This window comes from Mastomys coucha, unplaced genomic scaffold (genome assembly GCF_008632895.1).
Source record: "Mastomys coucha isolate ucsf_1 unplaced genomic scaffold, UCSF_Mcou_1 pScaffold12, whole genome shotgun sequence".
NCBI classification, from domain to species: Eukaryota; Metazoa; Chordata; class Mammalia; order Rodentia; family Muridae; genus Mastomys; species Mastomys coucha.
The window spans coordinates 13,958,726-13,979,390 of NW_022196894.1; the positions used below are offsets into that span (position 1 = coordinate 13,958,726).

At 42.7% G+C, this 20,665-nt stretch overlaps 1 protein-coding gene across 2 annotated transcripts in view; it reads right to left on the reverse strand.

The window, feature by feature from the left end:
• Positions 1-285: 285 nt before the first annotated feature.
• The window catches only part of Ube2l3 (ubiquitin conjugating enzyme E2 L3), a 42,419-nt gene continuing 22,039 nt past the window's right edge, over positions 286-20,665 (reverse strand). For both annotated transcript variants that reach the window (XM_031363262.1, XM_031363263.1), the window contains exons 3-4: positions 6,282-6,468; positions 286-643 (exon numbers count right to left, since the gene is read on the reverse strand). In XM_031363262.1, coding sequence (XP_031219122.1) covers positions 489-643; positions 6,282-6,468 — 342 coding nt within the window. In that variant the 3' untranslated portion in view covers positions 286-488. The remainder of the gene's footprint in view (positions 644-6,281; positions 6,469-20,665) is intronic.

Sequence of the window (20,665 nt, forward strand, 5' to 3'; positions counted from 1 at the left end):
ATCAATAAGCTGGTATGGGGGACTTGAGCTATTCGTTACCCACAGGCAGTGTTGGCACAGGAGAAGTTGCCAGTGCTGCTGCCACTCTGTGGGGAGCTGGGGCCTTGGTCTGTGGAAGTGGGAATCGGAAGGTAGGGAAAGGGGAAGGAGGAGGAAACCACAACCTTTTTTTTTTTTTTAACCTTCTGGGCTAACTGCAACTTTGAGTAAATTTGGGCAAGAAAAGAAATGCCATTCTTTTGAAGTAGACTAAAGCAGTGATTTTTAAAACAAAGCAAGCAGAACTAGAACATCTGAATTTTTTAATCCTTCTTTACAGGTTACCTAGACCACTTTTGATTAAGAAAACTGTAGAAAGTTAGTAACTGCCACAAGCAGACGCCAGTTGGTGGCACGTGTCAATTTCCACAGAGTCCTGCTTTGCGGGGTGTCTGAATGCACTGCTCGGGGTCTCTGCTCAAACTTGCTGGAATCACTCATGGCAGATTTTAGTCCACAGGTCGCTTTTCCCCATATTTCTTTGTAAACTCTTCAGCATTCTTACAGAATTTTTTACGGTCCTTAGAGTATTCTTCAGCTAGGTCAGCCCGGAGTGGGTGCTCAGGCTGGGGGTCATTCACCAGTGCTATGAGGGACTGGATTACTGCGGAGAGAAAGATAAGGCATTGGGTTAAATAGCACAGCAAGATGCTGCTAATCTCAGGAGAGAAAACGGCAACCTCTCGCTATACTGACTCAAACCCAGCTTGCTCCCTTTTTCTGATTTGTAGTTAGAAATTATAATTTTTTGAATTCCTGACCCTCCTGAGTTTTGGGTTACAGCCCAGTACCACTAATCTATTTTCATGGAGTCAAGGCTTTATGCATGCAAGGCTGGCTCTGTACCAATTGGGCTATGTCTCATGCTCACAAATGTGTTTTAAAGACAAAGTGGCCTTCTGTTTATTCAAAATTCTGACCACCAGAACTCAACCCATCTCTTCTATAATCAAGAGAGACAGATTACAGATTACAGCTTACAGTTAGCGGCTGACTGATCCCCAGCCTCAGGAAAGCCTCTGGGCCTGAACCTTGCTGGGCTGTACATTCTACTGGTAAGCTGTCATATGCTGTTTTGACTCTCCGAGAAGCTGGCTCGAGAAGGGGGCTGCCTGTCCCTCCCATCTCAGAGCCAAGCATGATTACATCAGGGATCCTCCAAGGTCCCCTTTTCTGAGGGTGTATACTATGCCCCTAACTCAGTGACAGCAAGCAGAGAACAAAAAAAGGCCTAAGAGAAAACATGACTGTGGCTTGAAGACAGCTAGAATCATTCCTAACATTAAGTTACTACTGTTTATCTCATGATATAAAAATGCCTGCAGTGGGAAAGAGGTGGAAAGTTGGAAGCCCAGTCATCAAGAGAAAGCCTAACCAGGAACTGCAGGTGATACGTCAACTTCCCGTCAGTTTGTGTTGTGCTGAAGTTCTTTCTACATGCAATTTGTTTTTATATGGAATTCTCACCTGAAAAGAGACTGCTCTGCCTGGGCTTCTCTCGGGAGACTCCAACTGGCCCCCTTTAAGTAAGTCCTGCCTCATATAGGTGCCACACTACCTAGACCCCTCATCCCTGATTTTCTGACAGGGTCTCACTATGTAGCATGGCTGGCCTGGAACTAACTTGTAAGTCTGGCTACCCTTGAAATTACAAAGATCCCCCTGGCTCTGCCCCCAAGTTCTGGGACTAAAGGTGTGTGCCACCACACCCAGTACTGTTTATTCTTTTACTTTGGCTTGCTATATACTTAATAAATTCACTCATTCAAAACTGAAAATAAGGTAGCACAGACCATCTTCTAGAACATCTGGACCTCCTGGCTCCAGTCAGTCCCATTCTCCAGTGTTCTGCAGAAAGTAGGCCTATCCACTTTTATACTTGTCTATACATAGGTCTATCTCTCTAGGCAATTAGTGATGGTAGGTTCTCTTGTATGATACACTTTACTCAGGGCACGTCTAATCATGGGGGTGGGGGGGCATATTACGAAGCTGCACCTGTCTGCTCAGAGGAACTATAGGAACAGGACTTATCACAGAAAGTGCTGTACTGAGTGAGAAGTTACTAAGTTTACAGATTCCCAAATTCATACGCTGTTGTGCTAGCATCACCACTGAAATTACATCACTTAAAAACATAAGACAAGGGTCCAGAGTTCAAGGCCAACTTGAGCTACATATCCACAATCCACAAGCTGTATACAGAATCACATTATCATGTTCATATAGCACCCTATTTTTCAAGTGTGTATACCTTCTACCATAAATCCGTACTTCATTATGTTTTTATGGCTTACAGTATGTCACTGTATGGAAATACCATTGTTGTCTTTGGTCACACTGATATAGGCCAGGGTTGTCTGGAAAGAGGGACCACCTTCTGCTGAGAAAATGCCACTACTAGACTGGCCTGTAGGCAAGTCTATAGAGCATTCCCTTGACTGATACCTGATGTGGGAGGGCCCAGTTCATTGTAGGCAGTGCCACCCTGGGCAGATAGATGGTGGTGTTGGGGTGTATAAGAAAGACAGCAAACTGAGCAAGCCAGTAAGCATCATTCTGTTGTCTCTACTTTAGTTCTTTTTATTTTTTGAGATGGCTTCTTTGTGTTGTCCTGGCTGTCCTCGAACTCAAGAGATCCACCTGCTTCTGCCTCTAGGGTGCTATGATTAAAGGTGTGCGCCACCACACCGGACTTGCCCTTCACGATGTAAGCTGAAATAAACTTTCCTCCCCAAGCTGCTTTTGGTTATAATGGCTCTGTCACAGAAACAGAAAGGAGACTAGGTACCACATTATGTATATTCATTAGAGTTTTTGAGTTGCTCTCCCTCATGCCTAGTATGAATAGAACTGCAATGAACATTAATGCAAGTGTTTCAGGACAGAGGGATTCTTGGCAGATAAAAGCTCTTGCTTCCAAGCTTCATAACCTAAACTTGATCCTTGGCATTCACATGGGGGAAGGAAAGAACTGAGTCCCTCAAATTGTCCTCTGACCTCCAGCACGTGCCCTCTCCCTCTACCTCCTCCGCCCCCCCCTCACACACACACACACACACACACACACACACACACGAATGTAATTTTTAAAATGTTTGTGTGAATCCATGCTTTCATTTTTGGGGAGCACATTCAACTGAAAGTTGACCTGCTGGATCACAGGAGCATTTTTTCACATTGCTTATTCCATTATGCCTAGGTTATTGCACGCGCATGCATGCGTGTGCGTCTTTTCATGTTAGAATGCACACAGAGGGCAGAAGAGAGTATCAAATTCCCTGGAGCTGGAATCACACGTGGCTATTAGCCCACTCAATGTGGATCCTGGGAACTGAACTCGAGAACTAAACTTCAACTGAACTGCTGAATCTGCTGAGGAGCTCATCTCTCCAGCTCCTATTCTTTTCTTTTTAAATATTTATTTATTTATTTTATGTGAGTACACTGTAGCTGTCCTCAGACACACCAGAAGAGGGCATCAGATCTCATTACAGATGATTCCGAGCCACCATGTGGTTGCTGGGAATTGAACTCAGAACCTTTGGAAGAGCACTCAGTGCTCTTAACCACTAAGCCATCTCTCCAGCCCCCCCAGCTCCTATTCTAAGAACATTTTAACTTTACCGTCAACATCATTTCTTTAAGATTTATCTATTTTTATTTTACCTGTGTGGATGTTTTGTCTGGGACCTGGGTGTATACAATGTTCATGGATGCTACAGAGGTTATTGGATCGTCTGCAACTGTAGTTAAAGATGGTTGGTTGCTAGCCACCAAATGTGTGCTGGGAATTAAACTTCTGTTCTGTGGTGAGCAAGTACTCTTTAACTGTTGAGCCATCTCATCAGCTGCTAATCTTATCATTTTTATTTTCCATACCTGTTTAATAAAACATGTCTTGGTGCCACAGCAGAGATGATGGCTCAATGGTTAAGAACATCAGTTTCAGGGAATTTAACACCCTCTTCTGGGCTCCCTAGACACTGGGCATGTACACACACATATCTATGAAGGCAAAAAGTCTACACACACCACAAGAACCATGCCATTATCTGAAAGGAGTTATCAATGGAAATGTTCCTAAGGGCACAAGCACATGCTATGAAGCACAAGTGTCATGCTCGCTCATGGCTTTAGGAAATACACAACTGCAAGACATTAAAAGGGAAGGTGATATAGGATAATGACTGCTGCACAGCAGCCAGGAAACAAGACCAGACAAACACCAACACTGAACACAAAAGCACCTACCATATGGCCACCACAGTGCCACATAACCCACACTAAGTATGTAGAGAGATAGAAGCTGGAGAGATGGCTCTCCAGAGGATCTGAGTTCCTTAGCACTCATGTGACATCTCATTAGAATTTGTAACTCCAGTCAGATCTGATGCCATCTGAGCTCCCAGCATTGCATGTACAAGGTACACAAATATACATTCAGGCAAATAGATAGAGACAGTAAGGGAACTTGGTGCCTGTGGCCCCTCCTCTGCCTATGCACCTCTACCACCCTGAATACCCTGCCTAAAGACGTACTTGTTTGACCAACAGAATCCATAAAGTACATGGGAACAGTATTAGTACTACATTAAGTTGTAGTTAGCCTGTTGCTTCTGCTTTCATCCTAGAGCCCCTCTGTTGTTATTAAGTCCAATCCTCTTCATGGAGAATAAGCAGCACAAAGAGAGCCAAGTGCCTGGCCAGCACCAACTGCCACACATGTGAATAATGACAAGTGGGACAATTTACCCCACAATAACAGTACCTGAATAACCCCAAGAGTGGCCAGCCCTGTTTAAGACAGCCACTCTACAGAAAGTGCAATAAGCTGCTACTTTAAGTCAGTTTCATTTTATCTTTAACTAACTAACTAACTAACTAACTAACTAACTAACTAACTTTTAAATGTATTAGCATTGTACCTGCATGTATGTCTGTGCAAGCCTGGTTGGTACCCTTGGAGGCCAGAAGAGACATTAGATCTTCTGAAACTACAGTCACAGAACTCTACTGTATAGGTTCTGAGGAACAAACCCAGGTTCTCAGGAACAGCGTCCAATGAACCATCTCTGCAGCCATAAACCACTAAGTTTCAATGGTGGTTATAATATAGCCACAGGTTAACAAAAATAGGAAAATAGGACATCAAGTGTTATTATTGACCAAGATATCAGAATCAAAGCCATGCTACAAAGACAAGTAATTAGTTTTCTAGGAAGAAGCCTTAAGCTTTTCCAAATCATAAAAACAGTAATTCTAACACTATACCTGAAATGAAAAACAAAAAAACAAAAAACAAACAAACAAAAAACCCCAAACATTTCTCTTTTGTAGTCCTGGCTATCCTGGAACCCACAGAGATCTGCCTCCTTAGTGGTAGTATTAAAGGTGTGTGCCACCACCACGCTGCATGAAATTCTTATAGCCGATAAGTATATTTTACAAAAGAATAGAAAACTGCCCTAACCTATCTGGCTCTTTGGAGGGCTGGGAGCACCCCCAACCTGAAACAACAGTGCTGTATACAGATAGGAAGATAAAGGAGGACTAGGAGGTGGTGAAGCATGTGCACCCCAGATCTTGTGAGCCTCCATGTCATCAGTTCTCTGGAGATTCAACTGTGGCCAGTCCCAGAGGGCCAAGTGCAGAAGCACTTCTCCCAGGCAAGGTGACTCAACTCAGCAAGGCCCCTGGTTGTGAGGGAACAGTGACAACCCAGAATCAAATCCTTTTCTAATAGAGTGAGCTCTGATACACACAGCCACACCTGCTTCTAACAAGTTACACACACTGTAGTTAGCTGTGTGCTTTCACAGAAATGTTACCCAGATCTGACTGTATCTTGTCTTGAACCCAAACCTTCTAATGGAGCTACCTTTCTGTTAGCCTGCCTTTCTGCTGGGCTGACTCCAGGCACTGACCACTATACGCATCTAGCACCGCCCTCATTCTCCCTATACGCATCTAGCACCGCCCTCATTCTCCCTATCAGGCACTATCACAACTTTTTGCACCTTCAGGGGCCTGGGCCTCTGGATAGTCAACACGCCAACTGAGATGAGGCAGCCTCACAGGACTGAGGTCTCAGCAGCACTTCTTCCCACGCTAGAGTAGCTATAGTTTTCTCAACTCTGTCTAAGAGGGCATTAAAGAGAACCTTTAAGCTCCCATCTCAAAGCAGTATTTCCAGAAAAGAGCTCTATCTAAGGCAGGGAGAAGAAAGGTACATGCCTCACCTTGGTCAGTCTTGGTGGCTGGCTTCCAGTTTTCAGCACTAATTACTGGCAGACAGACCTGCCCCTTCTCATCGATGTTAGGGTGGTAGATCTTTGTTTTAAATGTGATCTTGGGTGGTTTGAATGGATACTCTGCTGGAAAGTTGATTTCAATTCTGAAGGCTCCCTTATCATATGGAGGGTTATCCTAAAAGAAAAGGAGGGGGAAAATACATAGTTTACATAACTATGGCTAAGCCAGGGCTGCTTTAATTGTTCATTAATTACCAATATACATTAACTAAAACCCTCTACCAAAAAGGTAATCCAACAACAAACCAGGATTTCTAGCTAAGATGCTCAGTAAACTGTGAAAGGGTCTGAAATCAATGTCATAAAAGTATTATTACAGCCTTGCTATTTTTTTTAGTAGTAGGATAGTTTGAATGAAAATAGCCCCTAATAGCTCATGTTTGAATGATTGATATGAAGTTGGTGGAACTGTTGGGGAAGGATTAGGACGCATGGCCTAACAAGGAGAAGCTGTGTCACTGAGGAAGGGCCTGGAGTTTCCATAAGCCCATGCCATTCCTTAGTTATCTTGCTCTCTCTGCCCTGTGCTTGTGGATCAGATGTAAGCTCTCAGCTGCTGCTCCAACGCCCTCTCTGTCTGCCTGCTGCCAGACTTACCCTCTACAACTACAAGCCCCAGTAAATGTTTTCTTCTACATAAACTGCCTTGCTCACAGTTTCTCTTCATGGCAGCAGAAACGTAAATTAGACAGGTAGACTACTTTTATCTTTTTTAGAGTAGATTTTAGTAAAGCTGAAACTACTGAAAAAAAAAAACAAAAAAAAAACCCAGAGGCCCAATATTCCCTCACTATCAACGAACGTTCTTCGTTAGAAAGTGAAATGTTGCCATCCATGAACCTACAATGCACTTCTTGGAGGCCATAGTTCATAGTAGGTTTATCACTGGAAGTTACACATTTTATGGGTTTTGCACTGTTATACCTTAGAACTTGAATCATATATTGTAGAGCTGTTATGATCTGAATGTGTGTGTCCTCCCCAAATTCACCCATTAAAAGCATCAGCTCAGTGGGTAAAAGTATTTGTAACACAAACCTGACAACCTGAGTTAGAGCCTCAGAACCATATGGCAGAAAGAGAAAACCGACTCCACAGAATCCTGTGTGCTGTAGCAAATATGCTCCCTATTTTCTCCCTCTCTCATACACATACTAATAATAAATAAAAATTTCAAGCAACAAAACTAAATCATTAGGGGTAAAAGTGTAGCTGAGTGGTAGAAGACATCCAAGAGCCCAGGTCCAGTCCCTAGCATCGACGCCACCCCACACTGGCATATATACACCTACTCAACAAAGAGATATAGTCGGCTGAAATATCCTTTTCACTAGCCAAAAAACTGAGAAACATCAAACACTATCTGTCAATGACATGAACGAGTATTTCTCAGCTTCTATCTGGTACTAGGAGAAATATTTCTGTTGCTTATATGCCACATCTTTGACAGCATTTTTTTTTACAGTAGTCTGAATAAATATGGATAGTAGCTTTCTGAGTGGCTTCTTCCATAATATGTAATTAGCTCATATGTTTAGTGCTAAAAGATATTTGTCTGGACATCTTGGTAGTCATAAATAACCCTGCTACAGACATCTCTAGGTAGGTTTCTGTCCAGATAAAAAAGAGCAAAGAGTACCATTGTTGGCTTGTGGTGCAAGAATATGTTTGGTTTTATATAAAGTTATCTGTATTTCCTTCTTAACTGGGACTAAATCCTGAAACAACTTGAAAAGGCTTATTTTGGAACATAGTTCTCATTAATGTAGATAAAGAAACAGAAAGCAGAGGGAGGCTCAGATTAAAACCCACAAAGCACACTCCTAGTGATACTTTCACCAGCCAGGCCCCACCTCCTGAAAGTTCCATAGTCAGTCCCCAACAAATTGTGCTATCAGTTTGAACATGAAATTGTGGAAGGTACATTTTTAAAGATTTATTGTGTGTGTGTGTGTGTGTGTGTGTGTGTGTGTGTGTGTGTGTGTGTAAACACATTATGTGTGGGTAGCTAGAGAAGCCAGAGAGGGTCTCAGATAGCTTGAGCTAGAGTTATAGATGGTTGTAAACTCCTAGATGTATGCAGTAAGTACAACCCTCCATGTCCTCTGTATCAGCTCCTGCTTCCTGACCTGCTTGAGTTCCAGTCCTGACTTCCTTTGGTGATGAACAGCAATGTGGAAGTGTAAGCTGAATAAAACCCTTTCCTCTCCAACTTGCTTCTTGGCCATGATGTCTGTGCAGAAATAGAAACCCTGACTAAGACAAATGTTCCATCTGTATAGCTCTGGCAATGACTGTTGCTTCAGTCTTGCCAGCATTTAAAGCTGCCAATATATTTTATTGTCACCATACTAAGAAATGTAGAGCGGCATTTCACTATTAGTTCAAGTTTCTCTCAATGACAAATGATATTATTTGTCATCTGTATATTTTTCTCTTTAGCTTTTTGTAACATTGTACGGGTGTTTATGTGTGGGCACACATGCATGCACATGTGGAGCAGAGGACATGTGGGATCAGTCCTCTTCTCCCACCTGTGAGTTCCAGGGAAGTAAAGCGATGCAAGCCATCATCAGCCTTGGTAGGAAGCACCCTTACCCACTGAAGCATCTCACCAGGACTCTTTCTGGTTTTCTGCCTCTCTGTGGATGAAGCTAGCTTTGAACTTGCAATATTCCTCTTTTCCTGAGCCCTGCAATTATAGGTATACACTACCATGTCTAGCCTTAGTTGCTGTCACCACCACCTTACCTGTCTCATTTTTAAAAGAAGAGAAGGTCCAGGCCCAGGATAGCCCTAAACTACTAGGCTCAAGTATTTTTCTGGTCCTAGTCTTCCAAGTGCCTGGAAGTACAGGTGCACATCAGCAAGCTTTGCCTGTACATCTTCATTTGTGAGTTAATATTTTGTTGTTATTCCTATTTTACATTGGCTTTTTTGTGCATGTGTCAGCATGTGCCACCATATGTGTACAGAGATCAGCAGAGAACCTGACCAAGTCAATTCTCTTCTCCTACCCTGTGACGGTCTCAGGGTCCCCAAAATGAACTCTTTGGCCTTTCCTCCTCCTTTCTCACCTCCAAAACTAAGCAATCCCTCCATCTGTACTGCTCTCCTTTATACTTGGCCTCTCTGGTTTGTAAAACAACCAGGAGCACAGCGACAACCCCAAGCTCATCCCACCTCCTCACAGCAGGGACCCAGCTCAGCTCTTCATCTGGACATTCGGGCTGCACAGTGCGTACATTTAACTCACTCAACTATCTTGAGTTGCAACTATCTTTGCAAACTTTGGTGTGAAGTTCTTATCCAATATCATAACTCTGCCTCTCCGTTTCCCAGTATGTTCTGCTATTCCCAATGGTTCCATTTCCTTACTACAAAATTCTGAGAGTTCTTCACCAAACAAGTTTTACTTTTAGAAGTATTCTGTCTATTTTTAACGAAGCTATGAACAGAGCTACTAGAGTATATAACCCAATACAGAACATACCAAGTGATGGTAGGTTTTTGTTTTTTGTTTTTTTGTTTTTTTTTTTTTTTTTTTTTTTTTTTTTTTTTTTTTGAGACAGGGTTTCTCTGTGTAGCCTTGGCTGTCCTGGAACTCACTCTGTAGACCAGGCGTATGGTAGGTTTTAAAACCAGTATTCTGCTCAATGGTTGTGATGGTCTGTATATGCTCAGCTCAGGGAACAGCACTATTAGAAGGTGTGGCCCTGCTGGAGTGGGTGTATCACTATGGGCATGGGTTATAATGCCTTCACTCTAGCTGCATGGAAGTCAGTCTTCCACTAGCAGCCTTCAGAAGAAGATGTAGAGAATTCTCAGCTCCGCTTGTACCATGCCTACCTAGATGCCACTATGCTCCTACCTTGATACTGGACTGTACCTCTGAACCTGTAAGCTAGCCCCAAATATATGTTGTCCTTTCTAAGACTTACCTTGGCCATGATGTCTGTTCACAGCAGTAAAACCCTAACCAAGACAGAAGTTGGTACCAGGAATGGGGAACTGCTGTGATAGACTTGGCCACACTTTTGTTTGGAAGAATGAAGATTTGGGGACTTTGGATTTAGAAAGTCATGGAGTGCTTTAAGTGGGGTTTGATGGCTCATCCTAGTTGAAATATGGAAGACTTTGTTGCTAAGAATGATTTGAACTGTGTAGACCTGGCCCAAGAGGTTTCAGTGGAGAATTTTAATATGTGGCTTAAAGACTGTGGTATTTTGGTGAAGAATGTGGCTAGTTTTTGTCCTTGCCTGAAGAGTCTGCCTGAGGCTAGGGTAAAGAGACTCAGATTAATTGCATTGACAAAGTAAGTCTCAGAAATGCCCATCAGAGACTTTGTTCTCTGGTTAAGTCTAGTAAGCTTAGAAAGGAAAAATATAAAATATATGGTTCAAGTATTAAAGGGGCAACAGGAAGCAAACTGGAACTGAATCCTATGTTCTAGGAGAGAACAGATTAAGGGATTTGGGGGCAAGATCCTACCCAGCTAAATTTAGATCCAGGCATGGTTGTACACACCTTTAATCCCAGGAGACAAGAGCCATGGAGATCTCTCAATTCAAGGTCAATCTACAGAGCAGGGAGTCAGAAAACAGAAAACTGGTAATAGAATGGGGGGGGGGGCATGTTCCAGCCCCAGAAAGCAGCAGAACACATAGCTTCAGCCATGTGGCTCTAGCTTTAGAGTGAAAAATAGTAGAGTCTACTGACACAATTGATGTTGGTTAGCTGGAGCTAAGAAGTTAGCGGTGATTAAGAGACCAGCATTAATGAGGTGAAATCTTCTGGGAAGTGTTTTCTGAGATCACAAAGAAGCTGTGTTTCAGCAATAGCCAAGGATGTACCTCATGCTGCAGCTGTACTTGGTAATGTGTAAGAGTCACCCAGGTGATACTGGTTTAGAAGGCATGAAATGGCCTTGAAGAGCAGCTGAGGCTTGGCACTGTGAGAGGCTGTGGAAGGCCATTGGTGAAGGTGCAGCCTCAGTTGCAGTTGATGGCCCAGTACTGAAGGAATCGTGCAAAGGCGTTGAGGTTTGCCACCATGAAGAGAGCCTATGAGATGCTATTGGTAAAGCCTAGTTGCAATGGAAGACCCCAGCATACTGGAGATTCCAGTGCCATGAGATCATCACCAAGAACAGCAGCAGCAGTGGAGTAAACCAACCTGAACTTTGAGTGCTACAAGAGGGCAGAACCGGAGAAGTGACACCATCCCTTTGGAGGACCCCAGAAGATCATATGTGAATCCCAGACATTGAAACAAGAAGTGGTAATACTAAAACTGCCTTGGAGATCCCAAGATGTTCCAGATGCCAGAGCCATGGGCTATCTGCTGAGGAATGCTGCTAACAGGAAGTGGGACTAGCCCAGGAAATGAAGTTTGTTGCAGTCAACAAAGATAAAAAAGGAGTTGGAGATCTGAAGACTGCTTTGACATCAGACGTGGAGATGCAGAGTTTAGAATTTGCCCATCTGGTTTCCTATCTTGCTCTAGGGATTACAGTTAAGTAATCTTGGATGATGGATCTCAGAAAAGACTTTGAACATTGGACTTTTAACATTCTTGAGACTGCTATAGACTGTGGGGACTTTGAAGTTGGACTAAATGTACTTTTTATTATGCTATGGCCAGATATGGGCCCCCATAGACTCATGTGTTTGAACAAGTCTATGGAGGCCAGGGAGTGGAATGTGCTGGTTTGTATATACTCAGCCCAGGGAGTGGCACTATTAGAAGGTGTGGCCCTGTTGAAGTAAGTGTGTCACTGTGGGTGTGGGCTATAATGCCCTCACTCTAGCTTCATGGAAGTCAGTCTTCCGCTAGCAGCCTTCAGATAAAGATATAGAACTCTCAGCTCTGCCTACACCATGCCTGCCTGGATGCCACCACACTCCTACCTTGATGATAATGAACTGAACCTCTGAACCTGTAAGCCAGCCCCAAATATATGTTGTCCTTTATAAGAAAGACTTGCCTTGCTCATGGTGTGTGTTCACAGCAGTAAAACCCTTAGACAATGGTGGAACCTAATGGAGATGGGTTGGTCACTGGTTGGTTGATATGAGTAAGTACCATGCCCCGGGTCTCCCAAGAATGAACTCTTTGGAACTTCCACCCTATCCATCTCCAGAACTGAAGAGTCCCCCAACACTGTACTGTTCTCCTTATATCTGGTCTTCCTGGTTTTTAAGATGCCCAGGCAGGACCGTGGCAGGCCCCAAACTTCATCCTACTTCCATATACCCTGGGTCTAAACAGAAACTCTCCAGCAAACAGATGTACACACTGGCAGTTGAGACTGATATGCAGCCAGTCTCCAGATTCCTATACTCTAACCCCAACCAAGGAACTGAATGATGTCCTCAGGAAGATAGGAGGAATAGGCTGAGCAAAAAAAGGGAAAGGCCTTCTAGCAGGGGGCTAAGGGAATAACACAGGGCATGCTGGGAGGATGAGAACATGCAGTTGGCCAAGAAGCTGCTAAGACTGCAAATTGTACCCTAAATCAAGGTACTGAATACACACATAAGACACTGCCATGCAGGCTGGTTGAGAATGTGGATAAACACCAACCTAGCTAGAGCGGGAATATTCAAGGAAAGTCAAGTATGCCTGTGTATAGAAGGCAGCCCTGCACTGCTAGAAATAATAGCCCCCACATTCAAAATTCATCCTAGCAAACCTTCTCAATTCTACCTTTTAAAAATAATTAAACATTATGCTTGTTTGCCTGTTTATCATCTGTGTATCTGTGCATGTGGAGGTCAGGAATACGTTTTCTCATTCCATCCTTCCACCACGATGCAGGCTTGGTTCCACGAGCCTTTACCTGCTAAGCCACATTTTACCAATCCTTCAGTTCCTTCTTTAAGAAACACATAGTTTGGCTGGGCAATGGTGACACACACCTTTAATCCCAGCACTTGGGAAGCAGAGGCAGGCGGATTTCTGAGTTCGAGGCCAGCCTGGTCTACAGAGTGAGTTCCAGGACAGCCAGGGGTATACAGAGAAACCCTGTCTCGTCTTGTCCCGTCTGTACTCTGAACTGTTCCACTCAGGACAACTAACTCTTTGCCGTATTGCTTTTGGTTTTTAGGGGAGAATGAAAGTGGTAAGGTAGAGATGATGTGAGGGTAACAGCTGACCAAAACAACTGCTTATGTTGCTTTAGCCATGTAAAAATAGCTTGTTCCTATAGACTGCGGGCTGGTAAGAGCTGCTAAATGTCTTCACTCAACATCTAGGGCTGATCAACCTTCTGTTTCATGCTGCTTATGCTGTGCACAAGAAGCTGGGAGGTTGAGGGGCCACATATTCCTGTTAGCAAAGGACATGACAATGAGAAACTAAATTTGTAAAGTTTCCTGTGCCAGACACAGGAAAGGGAGATTCTTTTGCTATAAGAGTAAAGATTATCCTTACAGAGACAGAGACAAGCTTACCTAACTACTATGAGCTTCCTTCCTTGTGGTGGTTTGAATAGAAATGACCCCATAAGCTCATAGATTTGAATGCTTGGTCACCAGGGAGTGGCACGACTAGGAGGTGTAGCCATATAGAGTAGATGTGGCCTATGTGGAGCATGAGAGGGAGGGAAAAGGATTTCAAGGATTCAGCCAGGCCCAGTTTCCCTCCCTCTCCTCTCTCCCCTCCCCTCTCTTCCTGCTGCCTGCTGATCCAGATATAGAACTCTCAGCTCCTTCTCTAGCACCATGTCTGCCTGTGTGCTGGCATGCTTGCTGCCATGATGATAATGGACTGAACCTCTAAAACTGTGAGCCCAGCCCTAATTAAATGTTGTCTTTTTTAAGAATTGCTGTGGTCACGGTGTCTCTTCACAGTAATAAAATCCTAACTAAGACACTTATGTAGGCAAAGAAATGGCTGCAGTATATGCAAATCACAGACCAGGGGGACAGAAAATGCAGCCTACATTGCCCTCCATTGAGATCAAAGGAGTTGAAACCATGTCCAGCTTGACCAAGTTATTTTTTTTTTGTAAAAGTGCATAAAATTAAAACTGTCTGCTGGGTAAAGTCACTGGAGTAGTTACAATTCTCATCCCTGCAACAAAATGAGGTACAATTTGGGGGATGATGTCCTTTGGCTCTCAGTGACCGGGAGATCAGTCTATCATAGGATAGAAACAGCAGAACTCATATGACTGCAAAGAGGAAGCAAGTGTTAGGAGAATACTGCCCTCAGCTTTCTTGTCCCACTCCATCCAGCTCATGATGCCGCCATCCAATTCAGCTTTGGTCATCTAGCTTAGTCCTCACTGGAAATGTGTATTCGTTTTCCTCTCCCCCAACACACACACATACACATGTGCACACGCACACACACGCACCCTCATGTATTAAAAGTCCAATCAAATTCACAATAAAGAGTAACTACCACAGGCTTAAAGAGCCAAAAGTAAAAGACTTGACATTCTAGAGCTAGAGCTAAACTTGTCCTGTGAGAAAGCAGCAGAAAAACAGACACCAAGGAAAAAACAGTCTTTTAGACAATTTTTAGGAATTTACTCCTTGGATACTTCACACGCATACACACATTTATTAACTTCTGTCAACTTTAAGTATGTGTGCCTGTGAGTTCCCACCAAGGCTAGGACATGTCAGACTCCCTGGAGCTCAGTACAGGTGGTTGTGAAATATCCAAGTCAGGCCCAGTCCAGTGTCTAGCTCTCTTTTTGCTGCCTGTGGGTCTAGAGCCATATGTCAAGCTCTCTATTTTCTCTAGCACCATAATTCTACCTGCATGCTGCCATGACAACAATGGACTAAACCTCTGAAACTGTAAATGAATTCAGTATCCACATGACAGCTCACAACAATTTTTAACTCCAGTTCTAGGGGATCCAACATCCTCACACAGACATCCAGGCAGGCAAAACACCAATATACCCCCCCCAAAAAAAACCAAACCAACAACATTTCTATATAACTTCACTAAAATTCTGATGATTTTCTGTCCTATCTCAATACATCTGTCTTAGAACAAGTCTCACAGGCAAATGCTGTCATTATCTGCATCTGCAAGTCTGACAAGGAAGTCAGTAGCTGAATGATCAGCCTAAACTCCCTACTCAGGTTCTTTCTCCTTTAGTGTAACGTACAGTACTTGCAAGTATCCTGGTTTGTGTCTTCTGTGGAATCTTGAATCAAAGGCAATCAAGCAAATGCACCAGTGTTTCAACTGCCTGCTATAACCTGTATTTGTCTGAGGTCTCATGTGGGATAATTGCAGGCTACCCTGTAAGTTTGGAAAAGGGTAAAACATCTCAGATTCTTCATTTCTTAGCACCAATCTCTAGGCCTCAAAGCCATTTTATTGCAGTTGCATCCAAGAGGAAGTTTTCATCATCTGGCACCAAATTATCTATGGTCTTCTTACCTTTTGGGGGGGGTATGGTGGTAAGTCTTGCTATAGCCAGCTGGCTTCTAACTCAGAGCTCTGTTTCCCTCTGGCAGAGATTTAAATCATGTACCACCACATCAAGCTCCTATTCGTTCTACATGGCACCCCTTCAAGAATCCCCAGACTCCATTCTACCTCTGGTCTTTCCTTCTCTGAATCTATCACTGACCCTAGAAATGAAGTCAGGACAAGCCTCTAGCTCCCTGACATAGAATGCTCTAATACTGTGTATTTCAGCTAAGTAAAAGTAAGACCCTGTCATAAACAAGAGTAGTTATCTGTCGTGGATATCCAAATGCCCTAACAACATCAGCAAGGTTTTAGATTTTGTTACAAATGGAAAAAAAGCTTTTAAATGGGACAATGCTCATATGAACCATTGACCTTTAGTATGTTCATAATGAACATTACTTTCTTAGTTTGAAGACTTTCTCTATGATCTCACAAAAGCACAAAGGGCAGACTTGAGACCATATAGTGTTTCTAATTAAATTAAATGTCAAGCCTAGGGCATTTGGCCTGAGGTAGCGCTCCTCCCAAGACACACAGGGCATGACAGACACTGCTCAGACAAGCTGATGGGGCACACATTCCCTCTATTGTCCAAGATTCAACCTCCATATTTATCAAATAACACTTTTTACTACCAGAAAAACTTATATTCTCATTTAAGACATAAGATACAGACATAGAGAAGATAACACAATAGGAGAGATCCAATTCCCCTAACCCCCAAAAGTCCAAAATGACACGTACACATGAAGCATAGAGTAAATAAAATGCAATAAAAACATACTTCACATATATTAAAAAAGAAACATATGCTCAAAAAATAGTTTTAATAAAAAAAAAATAGTTTTAAAATGAGCTGGGCAATGGTGGTGAATGCCTTTAATCCCAGTATTTGGGAAGCTGAGGCAGGCCAATCTGATCTCTCAGCTTGAAGCCAGTCTGGTCTACACAGAGGGTTCCAGACAGCCAGGACTACACAAAGAAACCCTGTCCTGAAAAACCAAAAAGATCTAATGTGTTGGAGCCTTCAATTCCCTACTTCTAAAAACACTAGAAAGGATGACATTCTTATGGTCCTAACACTCAGGAGGCTGAGATGGGAGGTCAGATGGGCTATAAGACAAAGCAACAACAAATCAGAAAAGGAAAAATAAAAGAGTACTTGAACAACATCACTAACCACATACAACACCTAGAAGGAGCAGAAGACAGCACTTACTGCTCAAGCACATGTGCAACACTTTTAGGCAAAGCCCATATGTTAAGGAACAAAAAGATACAATACATTTATGAGGATCAAAACCATACTAAGTAACTTTTCTGGCCACAAAGAAATACAAGGAGAAATGAATAACAGAACTAGATGGCCTAGAGCTCAGTGTTAGGGACTAGCATATCAAGACCCTGGGCTGAGACTAGAGCACTACAACAAGGGAAAAAGACAGAAAGAAAGAAAAGAAAGAGAAAAAAAGGAGAGAGAAAGAAAGGGAGGGAAAGAGGCTGGTCCAGCGAGCTACTGAAAAGGGAGAGGCAGGAGAATAAACTGAGATGAACAAATGAAAACATTCACCAAGAATGATGCTACAAATGCAAATACCACACAAAACAACTACAGCCACTTTAATGAACCTGGTAGCTTGTTAGGAGAAAAGGCAAAGCAAAATAAGAATAAAACTAGTAGCAAAATGATCAAAAAGGAACATTTTGAGAAGTTATGAGCAAAGAGTTTACACGTCAAACTCCAGGACAGGCAGGACTACATAGAGACCTAGTCTTTTTTTTTTTTTTTTTTTGGTTTTTCAAGACAGGGTTTCTCTGTATAGCCTTGGCTGTCCTGGAACTCACTCTGTAGACCAGGCTGGCCTCGAACTCAAAAATCCGCCTGCCTCTGCCTCCCAAGTGCTGGGATTAAAGGTGTGTGCCACCACCGCTGGGCGAGACCTAGTCTTAAAAACAAAACAAAACAAAACAAAAAGCCCAGGTAATTGGTGGCATATACCTTTAGTCTCAGGAGGCAGAGGCAGGTGGATTTCTGAGTTTGAGGCCAGCCTAGTTCTCAGAGTGAGTTCCAGGACAGCTAAGGCTACACAGAGAAACCTTGTCTTGAAAACAAACAAAAATAAGACAACAACTTTACTATAAGAAGAGAATACTTCCAAAAGTGATTAAACACAATCTACATCAAAATCTCAACAATGCTTTGATTAGCAAAGTGAAAAACATTCCCACATGGAATTCCCAGGAACCTTCACACAAATCAAGTGGTAAATAATTCTAACTGTAAAAGACTAGAGTTGGAAGAGTACCATTTTCTCATTTCAAAACTCACTATGGACTGACTGGGGTGGCTCACACCTGAAATCTTAGCATTTGGAAGGCTGAGAAAAGAGGCCAGTCTGGGCCATACATGGTACATTCTAGGTCAGCCTGGGGTACCCAGAAGACCCTGTGTCAAAAAAGAAAGAAAAGAGAACAAAAAAGGAAGCAAATGTTTCAATGTAGCACTAGTATAAAGTAACTAACCTGTATTAACAGAATAAAGTTAAGAAACCTGGGCGAAGGAGATAGCTCAGTAGGTAAAAAAGCATTAACTGTCTGAAGACCTGGGTTCAAATCTCCAGAACCCACAAGGAAGCCAGACGCTACACACAATGCTAGCCTTCCTAAGCAGAGATAGAAGGTGAAGACCAAACAATCACCAGAGGCTCTGCTGTATTTAGCCCCAAAGGCAAAACAGAACAAAAAGACCCTTTATGAAACAAGGGAGAAAGAAACACTGGAAAGCTGTCCTCTGAACAGCAGTCACCACTTAGCACACCCATAAAATAGCCTTGTAAAACAACGAAAAATGCAGAAACAATCCTTCATGGAGTTAAGAGATGTAACTCAGTTGGCAGAGTGCTCGCCTAGCATGATGCTCTGGGTTTGATCTTCAGTACCATCTAAGTCTGCCCTCAAGAGGTGAAGGCAGGAAAAAAAAAAAAAACCAGGAATTCAAGGCCATACTCAATTATATATAGCAAGTTCAAGGTCAGCCTAGAACACATAAGACCCCACTGGAGTAAGGAAAGAGGGAAGAGAAGGGAGGGAGGCAGGCTAGCTAGTGAGCTGACTCACATTCAACTGATTTTTTAATTTTATTTTTTGCTAGTTTTGGATTTTTTGAGACAAAAGTTTTGGTTTGAGACAAGTTGTTAATATGTATCTGTGGCTGTCCTAGGACTCATTATGTAGGTCTGGATGGCCTAAAACTCTTAGAGTCTGCCTGTCTCTGCCTCCTAAGTGCTGAAGGCAAATGCTATCATGATGACTTCCCCACCACCACAACCTCCCTCTTAAAAGGCAGTGGTGACTAATGCAAACCTTTAATCCCAGAACTCAGAAGCAGAGGCAGAGGCAGATGGCTCTGTGAGTTTGAAGCCAGTCTGGTCTATATAGTGAGTTTCAGGAAAGCCAGGACTATACAGAGAAACCTATCCAGAAAAACCAAAAATAAGTCAAGTAAATAAATAAATAAAAATGTAAGCATTTTAATAAACTTGAATGATGCCTTTTATCTGTCATTCTAACACTAAGAGGCTGAAGTTGGAGAACTGCTTTGAATTCAAAGTTGGTCTCAGCTACAGAGTGAAATCCTGCTACAAAAAGTCAAAAGGGAGCCAAAAATGGTATCTACACACCTGCACAGCATTTGAAAGATTCAAACAGGAGGATCAGGAGTTTAAAGTCATCTTGAGCTAGGCTGAGCTACATAAGAGAGACCATATATACATATATGTATACGTATATGTGTATGTATCTGTGTGTGTGTGTGTGTGTGTGTGTGTGTATGGCTCAGTAATGGTGGAGCTGGACATCATGGTACATGCTTTTATTCCCAGCACTGGGGAGGTAGAAGCAGCTGGATCTATGTGAGTTTGAGGTCAGCCAGGCCTATATAATTCCAGTTGCTCCCAGAGTGCAGCTGCTTCAAATGAAGGCAAATCTTTCTAGGCTATAATGATTTATTTATTTATTTATTTATTTATTTATTTATTTATTTATTTATTTAGTGGTGGGGCTGAAAAGATGGCTCAAAAGTTAAGAGCACTTATTATTCTTACAGAAGATCTAGGTTTGGTTTTCAGCACCCATGGGGAAGTTAAGTAAGTTCTGAGGGAATCCAATGCCTTCTTCTGGCCTCTCAGAACAGTAGGCATGAACACTGTGCACAGACATACATGTAGGCAAAACATTCATAAAATAAAAATATTAAAGGAATAGGGCAATGAACTTGGTGGTAGAGCATTTACATCCACAAAGTTCTAGGTTAAGTCCCCAGTACCACAACAGTCAGATAAGTGAACCTGAGCTGCATGGCACTGATGCACCGTCCCGTCTGTAAGAGTGTCACTCAGCCCCTTGAGTGCTTCAGCCAGGCTTAAGGACTAAGGATCAGTATCTTCCTATAAAATAGAAGGGTAGGATAGAACACAGATTGAAGTGTCATGATTTTATTGGCTAAGTCTACTTTCACTCTAAGTGGGTAGACTTCAGGTGAACTTAAATAGAAGATTCCCATGCTGGCCTATTCCTTGTGATGCAAAAGAACTAAGCCCAGGAATCACATACAGTAACTATCCTGAGGAATGAAGAAATACCCTGGACAATGATCATAGCAGAGAAATGGGGCAATGAAAAGATTTGAGCAGTCCCTGCCACAGTTGCTCCCAGAGTGCAGCTGCTTCAAATGAAAGCAAATCTTTCCAGATCTTCAAAGCACACTGGGATCTGACTAGTTAATCTGTACCATAATGGCCCTCTGACCACTATGTCACAGGTTCATGAACCCAGCATGAACCCAGAGACCTTGGTGTGAGCTGGAA